At 36.2% G+C, this 8,963-nt stretch overlaps 4 protein-coding genes across 5 annotated transcripts in view; 3 read left to right on the top strand and 1 right to left on the bottom strand.

Annotated features, from left to right (window-relative positions):
* The window catches only part of LOC104758074 (hexokinase-like 1 protein), a 3,330-nt gene extending 3,036 nt beyond the window's left edge, over positions 1 to 294 (top strand). Inside the window, exon 10 of one of the 2 annotated variants that reach the window (XM_010480885.1) lies at positions 6 to 294. In XM_010480885.1, coding sequence (XP_010479187.1) covers positions 6 to 224 — 219 coding nt within the window. In that variant the 3' untranslated portion in view covers positions 225 to 294. The remainder of the gene's footprint in view (positions 1 to 5) is intronic. The other variant, XM_010480886.1, reaches the window with a different exon arrangement.
* Positions 500 to 2,055, top strand: LOC104759813 (ataxin-10-like). Its single transcript, XM_010482695.1, has 2 exons — positions 500 to 1,097; positions 1,181 to 2,055. The coding sequence occupies exons 1-2, from the start codon at positions 500 to 502 to the stop codon at positions 2,053 to 2,055; spliced, it is 1,473 nt and encodes a 490-aa protein (XP_010480997.1).
* LOC104758073 (AP-2 complex subunit sigma) lies at positions 3,608 to 5,608 on the top strand. The gene is made up of 6 exons (XM_010480884.2): positions 3,608 to 3,769; positions 3,883 to 3,981; positions 4,075 to 4,125; positions 4,529 to 4,702; positions 5,122 to 5,181; positions 5,287 to 5,608. Exons 1-6 carry the CDS (start codon positions 3,767 to 3,769, stop codon positions 5,326 to 5,328), a joined length of 429 nt encoding a protein of 142 aa, XP_010479186.1. The 5' UTR covers positions 3,608 to 3,766; the 3' UTR covers positions 5,329 to 5,608.
* On the bottom strand, positions 6,557 to 7,175 carry LOC104758072. Its single transcript, XM_010480883.1, has one exon. It carries the CDS (start codon positions 7,019 to 7,021, stop codon positions 6,731 to 6,733), a length of 291 nt encoding a protein of 96 aa, XP_010479185.1. The 5' UTR covers positions 7,022 to 7,175; the 3' UTR covers positions 6,557 to 6,730.

Genomic DNA, 8,963 nt, shown 5'->3' with positions numbered 1-8,963 from the left:
AGAAGATTGAAAAAGATACCAAAAGGATGGGTTCAGGTAAAAGAACTGTTGTGGCTATGGACGGTGCACTATACGAGAAGTACCCGCAGTATCGAGAGTACATGCAAGATGCACTAGTCGAGCTTCTTGGCCATAAGCTTGCAAGTTACGTTGCGATCAAACATACCAAAGACGTGTCTGGGCTCGGTGCAGCTCTTTTGGCTGCTACTAACTCCATTTACTAGTACTTCATGAATATAAACTTTGTTTGTGTGTACATTATATTACATATCAATAAGATTGTTGTTACGTGAAGCAGCGAACAAGAAAAAGGTAGAACTATAGAAAAATCATTCTGGTCATTTTAAATGAATTTTTTACACGAACTAATAATTTTGGACCCAAATTTTTCTTTACTTAAATGAAACACTCTAGATGAAGTAGAAGTTCTGATATGTATTGCATCGATCTCTTTCTCTTCTTCTCTCTCGATCTCTCCCTAAACCCTAAATCTTTTGCAATGGAACCAAAACTGAGTGGTGGTGGTGTACCGGAAGAGGTGCTTCAGTCGTTGCTCATTGCTTCGGATTCATCCTCCTACTCTCTAGAAGACTGCTTGAAGTTTCTTCTTGAGTCTTCCAAGACGGACTCAGGGCGCTCCGATCTCGCTTCCAAGTCTATCCTTCCTTACATCCTACGTCTTCTTCCTTCCCGCCATTATCTGAATCTCTCTCTCAAGGTCCTCCGCAACCTCTGCGCCGGCGAGGTTTCCAATCAAATCTCTTTCGTCGAACACGGCGGTTCTGCTATCCTCTCCGACTTGCTTGCAGAGAAAACCAAAACCACGGAGGAGGATCTCGAGACTGTTCGTCTCGGGTTGCAGGTTCTAGCCAACGTTGTATTGTTCGGACAAGAGAAACGTCAGAGAGATGTGTGGTTTCGGTTTTTCCCTGAGAGGTTCTTCTCAATCGCTAAGATTAGAAGGCTTGAGACATGTGATCCTCTCTGTATGATTTTGTATGCTTGCTTTGATGGATGCTCTGATCTTGCTTCTCAGCTTTGTCGTATTAGTGTTGGCCTCACCATCGTTGCTGAAACTATACGGACTTCATCTTCCGGTAATGATTTGTTTGTTTATCTCTGATTTGAGCAAATTTAAGCTGAGGTCTTGTCTGATTCAAATTGTCATTGTTTTTTGTAGTTGGGTCTGTGGATGATAATTATTGGCTTAAGTTACTTGTTTCGAGAATCTGTGTTGAAGACCATTGTTTCCTTCAGCTCTTCTCCAAGTTATACAAAGTTGTTGATACGGTTCTTGGTCACAGGGATGAGACCTTTACATCAGAGCAAGTCTTTCTTCTGAGGATGGTCTCTGACATTGCAAATGAGCGGATAGGAAAAGTTTCAATCCCCAAGGATACAGCTTGTTCCATTCTTGGATTATTCAAGCAATCTCTTGACGTTTTTGATTTTGCTTCTTCTAGCGAAAGGTCTGAGCTTCCTACGGGTTCAACTATAGTAGACGTAATGGGTTACTCTCTCGTGATAATAAGAGATGCTTGTGCTGGAGGTAGCCTTGAAGAACTCAACAAGGAAAACAAGGATTCAGTTGATACTGTTGAGTTGCTCTTATCCTCTGGACTGATACATCTCCTCCTTGATCTGCTTCGCAAACTTGATCCTCCAACAACAATAAAGAGGGCTCAACACCAGAGTCCTAGTTCTTCTTCTTCTTCTTCATTAAACCCTTGTCCATACAGAGGATTCAGGAGAGATATTGTGTCTGTGATTGGGAACTGTGCGTACAGAAGGAAAGAGGTACAAGATGAGATCAGGGAGAGAGATGGGCTCTTCCTAATGTTGCAGCAGTGCGTGACCGATGATGACAACCCTTTCTTGAGAGAATGGGGCTTGTGGTGTGTGAGAAATCTGCTGGAAGGGAACCTAGAGAACCAGCAAGTGGTTGCTGAGTTGGAGATTCAAGGATCTGCGGATGTGCCTAAACTCCGTCAAATTGGTCTCAGAGTTGAAATTGATCCTAAAACATCCAGGCCTAAGCTTGTCAATGACACCTGAAGCTTCACTGCCATGGCTCATGTAATATGATTTCTTATATTCTAGTTAGAATTAGGATTATGTGGTTTCTTTCTTCACTAAGTATTAGCTGATGTAATTCTTTTCCATTTCTTGGAATGAGTATGGATGTGACCTGGTATTATTAACCTTCTATACTCACCAATAATGCTAGTCTTTATTTTTACAAGGTCCAGAATTTTATGTACTCAAAGAAGATATGTATTCCCTTGCATATTTGGTTCTATTGAGACTGGTTGAGAGACTTGTTTACGGCATGCAGTTTTGTTTACATGATAAGAAGATTAGATGTATCTAGACAGAAGACCATTCTCACTTTACTTGTTTGTGGTTGCAGCTGAGTGTGCTCGAGTTCACCGTTTTAAGACCGTTTAACTGGATCTGCGATAGGAGCCTCTCAAGGTTGTGGATTGGGGAGAGTCACAGATAACATTTATCGACATCAGAGAGCCTGTCCGTTTGATCATTTTGAGTTTCATCCATTGCCGATTTCTTTAGTTGTAATGCTATCAAAGAAGTTGCATCTTTAATAGCCATTCTTTTTTGCATTAGTCAAGATATTCATTTTTGTTTGAATTGATGATACAACAATCGGTTTTGGTTATGTTTTGATTTGGGTTCAGTTTGTTCCGTTATAAACTTGAAAAGCCAGTATGGTCATAAACCCATTTGAATACAAACATTTCAGTTCAGCATTGGTTTATCCCTAGTTTCAGTATCCTAAAATCATATATGTCAAAGTGGTCGTGGGTAAGGCCTTTGAAACTTGATTAGCTAAGAAAATATTGATAAATTCCTAAAATGAATTATTATTGTGTAAATTTTGTATAGGACTAAGCTTCTATGCAAAGTACACGAGGACAATACCGATGATCTTCAAATTGTTGGGTCAGTCCATAAATTGGATAAATGTACCAACTTGATCTAAGTGAAACATGGAGGGCGTCTAGCAGGAGCTGGTATAGATTGAAGAAGATACCTAAAAGAATGGGTTCAGGTAAAATAACCGTTGTGGCTGTTGACGGTGCCCTGTATGAGAAGTACGTGCAGTATCGAGAGTATATGCAATAATGCAAGATGTGCAAGTTACGTTGCTATCAAACATACCAAAGACATTTCTTGGGTTCGGTGCTGCTACTAACTCTACTTGATGAAAAATTAATTCTTAAAAATCATTCTGTTCTTTTTATATGAATTTTTGGACACGAATTAATTTCAGAATTTTGTTCACATTCACACAAGAGAATTTTTAATCGAGTTTGGTTATGTATCCCCTAGAGACCCCTAATGTGTGAACAAATGAAAAATTCTAATTATGTAATATCAATATTGTTAAATGAAACATTCTAGACGAAGTAGAAGTCTGAACTGATTCATTTCATTCTATAGATGAAAAAATTTGTAAATTTGTGTCGTTCAAAAAAAAAGAAAAAGTTAATTAAAATTTTAAATAAATGAATTTTTAATGTCACAAATATTTCCAGCTCTCTGAGCTGATTTTTCTGGTTAAATCAATAATTTTCAGAAAAACTTCGTTTTATTTATTTGACTGGAGAGTTTGTTTGGCTTAAGAAACTGTTTCGAAGGTACCCGTGAAAATTCAAAGTGAGATCTGAAAGAAGAAAAAATCCAACGACGTCTAGTCTCCTCTGATCGCTCACGATTCCTTCTGAATTCTCCATTCCCTGAGAAAATGGTACTGCTTCCTTCTCTGTCTCTTCTCCACTTTGTTCTCTTTATATGTTCATCTCTAACGCCTCAATTTTGATCAATCTCTCTCTCTCTCTCTTTCTCTCTCAATTTGTCCAGATCCGATTCATATTACTGCAGAACAGACAAGGTAAGACTCGTCTTGCCAAATACTATGTTCCTCTCGAAGAATCCGAGAAGCACAAGGTCGAATACGAGGTAAGCAATTTCAAATCCTCTCTGTCCTCTTATTAGGTTCCCAACTAACTCCAAAGCTCATTTCTGATTCTTAATTTTGTTTTCCCGTACCAGGTTCATAGGTTAGTGGTGAATGGTGACGCAAAATTCACCAACTTCGTTGAGGTTTGTGTTTTATGTATCGACGAGATTAGGGCTCTTCAGAAACTATCTTGCCTTGTCAGATCTTTATAGGGAGAACTCGAAATAAGCCTCAATGAGACATGAAAATGTGATTAAGAACCAACATCAGGGCTATTGATACTAGCACAGTATAGGCATTAAGCTAATTTGATTATTTGAAGAGCATTGCCTTGTCAATTGTGGTATTAATTGGTGTTTGAGATGTTGATAGAAGCTCTGAGGTAGAACCCAACTCATATCTTTATAGAGAAGTAGATATGTGTCTTATGAGAATGTGATTAAGAAAGCAATACATTTGGAATGCATTTTTTATATTTCAGTGGTTATTATTGTGACTTTGTCATGTGGGAAAATGATAAGACTGTCTGCAACTATTTTTTTTCAGTTTAGAACACACAAGGTAATATACAGGCGTTATGCGGGATTGTTTTTCTCCGTGTGTGTGGACATTACTGACAATGAGTTGGCTTACCTGGAGAGTATCCATTTGTTTGTGGAGATATTGGACCATTTCTTCAGCAATGTCTGTGAGCTAGATTTGGTGTTTAATTTCCACAAGGTACCAAGCCTCCTTTGTTGCTATTACTCTTTATATATTTAGTATCTCGAAACTGCTTCTTTGGATCCTTTAAGCCGTAAAGTTTAGCTTATGATGCTGTACAACCACTGGTTTCGAATAGACCTGGGATTTTAGTGAATTCAATGTTTTTAAGGGTGTTTTGAAAATTTTCACCCATGAAGCTTCTAAGGGCCTATCAGTGAAGCTTGTGTTTGCCAAAATCAAAAGCTAGTTTCGTTCTCTTCTCATTGTATTTGTTGTCCCAATTTTAAGCTGACCATAATGGCCATATGTATGCAGCATCCTCAAAAGCATTCCCCATTTGTGTCTATTTATGTGGATGCTTCTGTGTGTCTAGATTTGATCTGTGTTTGTACTCTAATAATTGCTCCTAATTCCCTATGATTTCAATTAAAAAGGTGTACTTGATACTCGATGAATTCATTCTTGCTGGGGAGCTCCAAGAAACAAGCAAAAGGGTGTGTATTTTTGTTTCAAGCTTTCCTCTTTCACTAAGATGTATCACACAATTCATTGCTAAACACTAAACTTGAAAATGTTGGGAACAAAATTTTTACTTGCAGGCGATCATCGAAAGGATGTCAGAACTCGAGAAGTTGGAGTGATGATGGTTAACTTGATGCGTGCTTTCCCTCTGTTTTCTTTCTTTCTTTCTTGGCATGTTGGGAAGATTAGCGATGCTTTGGTGAGTTGAAGACAAATGGTGGTGTTAAGATTGTGAATGACATTGAATGATTCTGCTGAGATTGTTCATCCAAAATTTGTTTATCTGTGATTTTCATTTCAACTAGTGAGGTTACTTTTCTATCGCAGACATTGAATTCTGTATAAAATGTTTGTTTCGCAGAAATTTTATCACGGATATAGTACTGAGAAGATACGAAACTTAGTTGATAGTAGCTGTGAAATTATCAACGAAATAGAAAGACAAATACTGAGGAATGTGAACAGTGTCAAACTTTCTTTGGTGAATTGATTCTCAACACAACTTTAAAGATCCTCGGCGATCTATTCATTAGCCCGTATCTGTGGCCTTTGCTGTTATACAAATCCATCTCTGACCTCCATTGGTGGGATTCATCAAGTCATAGAAAGTAGAAACACAGGAACACGAGAACTTTTCTTACCAACCTAACTCTTCAACTCTAAGAAGTTAGCTGCCAAGCTCATCTTTACGGGGAGACACTTTGTAAGTTCCTACATTATTCAAACACACATGAACACAGACACTAAACAATGTATATAAACCAGGGCTTATCAGTGTCATGTATCTTTTCTTACCAACCAACTCAACTCTAGTAAGTTACACATACTGAGCAGGCAAACGCAATTTTACAACGAGAGACATTACTAGTTCCTGAATCAATCAAACAGAAACACCAACACGAAGATAAACGCAGGGCTTATGAGTCATTTATCTAATGCGATGCCCCTAATACCATGGTTCTGTTAAGTCTATTGAGGCAAGCAATTTCCTCTAGTTCTCCTAAGTTCTTCCAGTCTCACTGAAGTTCCCAAGCTCTCCAATAACTCAATGAACTCTCAATGGCTTTGCTCTTCGCAACGCAGGCACAAACTTCCAGTAAGAATCAGTAACCCCATTCTATATTTTTACCTAAGTCCTCATATTATTCTTAGATAAACAAAACTGTGCACAAACAGCAAGCTTGACAAAGGTTCAAGGTCTACCACTTAATTGTAACACTAACAAATATCTATACATAAGACTCACAGGCCATATGTGTCATCTATGTTTCTAGTATAATGCCTACATCGTTCTATGGATTTGATCTTCTCAAGCAATACAATTACCATTTCTAAATTCCAACTAGCAAGATCCAAAGCCTTATAATTCTGCTTAGAATAACCAAAACTGTTACACAAACAGTAAATTTGACAAAGGTTCAAGATCTACTACTTAATTGTAATATCACATCACCAGCTAACATATGCAACATCCATGGAAAACGAAAAAGACAAGAAAACGAGTGATGAATAAAAAGGAAGTCAAATCTTGGTCTTCTTGGGTTTCACAGGACATACTACAGGAGAAGCATCATCATCACCTTCTTCTTCATCATCAGACAAGATTTGGTCGGGGACATCATCATCTGGAACATTATGCTTTGTGATAAAATCCTTGAGTATCTTCATACTTTCCACTTTCATCGAAACCAATTGGTCCAAAACAGTATCACCCTTGTTTGATGAATCAATCGTGTAGCTCTCTGTCCCAAGCTTGAACTCGGCTTTAACAAGATTCTTCACAGGGACTGAAACGTGACTCTCAATTTCCATATCGACCCTGAAATTAAAAACTAAAGAAGAGGAAAGGAATCAAAATTACAGCGTGGTAGAAGGCGCAGAACCCTAATTATGAATCTTAGTTTAGGTGGAAGAAGAAGAAGCAAAGGACGATGATAGCCGACAATTAAATTATGAGCGATTACGAGTTTTGCTTTACCCAAATAATTAATTACCCTAAGAACCGTTAAGTGTTTTTCTTGTCCATAATTAATTGTAAAATAAATTTTATAATAATTAAAAATCTATTATATATTTTTTGGTAGATAAAAATCTATTATATTTTTACAAAAATTGAATATTTATAAAAATTTAAAAATTAATAAAAAATCAAATAATCAATCGAAATTAAATAAGAAAATAGTCAATAGCTCTTCTTCCACTTTTTGGGTCTGATTGGAAGCACCCAAACGCCTCGTTTGCAAATGAGCCACTCCAATAATGACCAATCAACAAGTCGTTTGGAGAAGGCGGTTGGATATCATGATTGGAGAAAGCGTTTGAACATGGTGGTTATAATCTATTTTTGGTGGTTACAACCACTCATCCTAGCCACTATCGAAAACCAACGTTTGGCTTTATAAATATGTTGCATAGTTTTTTTTCTTTGGACAAAAAGCTGCATATTTTTATTTATTTATTTATTGTTCAAACCTTAATCTTGATTTAATATATGTTACTATTCTTCTCAATGTTTTTTTCTTATGAAAAGGTTAGTAAGCCAAAAATAAATAAAAATTTAGTAAATCAAGATTATGATTTGAATAGTAACATACATGGAGATTATGATTTTGTTGATATCATATAATGAAGATTTAAAAATAAACATTTGCTAATTTTGTTAATATCACATTTGATCATTTCGTTAATGTCATTTAAATATATTAGTATTTTATATTATGAATTAGATAATGATTTATTATTTCATTTTAACTAAATTAATTTCAGTTTTCTATAACTTATACTATTCAACCGCTGAAAATGTTACCCATCAAGCTAAATACTCAAACGCTTTCTTTTACTTGTCATTTTTTCCATCCGCTAATTTTAACCGCTTTCTTTTTAACTATCTTCTTTACAACCGCTATAAAAATTTCAACCACCTCTTTTAAACATAGTTACCAATCGGAGCCTTTGTCAATAGCATCTTGAACGAAAAACTTAGATTAAAAAGAGATCTACTAAGATGTAAAACAACTATGTGTGACTACATAGAGCATCAAGACAAGATTTCCACAGAAACAATATCTTGAAGATTTAACAAAGGTTAACGAATATACTCTTGTAGCCAAAAATGCTCCAAGATAGGGAATAAATATTGGTAAACTACAAGCCAAATACACAAAAAGACCACAATTTTATTTGTTATATATTGTTCGGAAGATCGAAAGTCACCAAAATATATTGGAGTTCATCAAGATAACACTCCAAATATACATGAAACTTCTAATTAATCTTTTCGTCCTCGCTTGAGATTAGTAAACTTGTAAGGAAATAATTGCTTACAACAAAACTAGAGACAACATTATCAGGCCTCATAGCTTAGAATTTTGGCACATCATCAACTCTTTTAGAAACTTTATAGTCTTAAATTACAAGATCCAAGATTCAAAAAAATAATTACAAGATCTTTTTGTGATGTCTAAACTTTAGAATTTAGTCTTTTTTTGTTGTTATTACAGTATATGAAGAATGAAGAAGCAAAGAAGATAAGAACAGAGGAAGTTGCTGTTAACACCGTTAACAGAGACTGAAGTTGGATTATAGTTAGCGTTTCCAATCCAAAGCCATCAGCGTTTCAGGTTAAAGCTCAGATGAACAACTATCAACAACAAGGATTTCAGAAACATACACACTTTGGCATGAATGGTCACACAGTTGACAAATGCTACAAAATTCATGGTTTTTGAAACAACCCGACCCCCTTTTTTTTTTT

Source organism: Camelina sativa, chromosome 17 (assembly GCF_000633955.1).
Source record: "Camelina sativa cultivar DH55 chromosome 17, Cs, whole genome shotgun sequence".
Classification (NCBI taxonomy): domain Eukaryota; kingdom Viridiplantae; phylum Streptophyta; class Magnoliopsida; order Brassicales; family Brassicaceae; genus Camelina; species Camelina sativa.
This window is presented reverse-complemented; position numbering and strand designations above follow the sequence as displayed.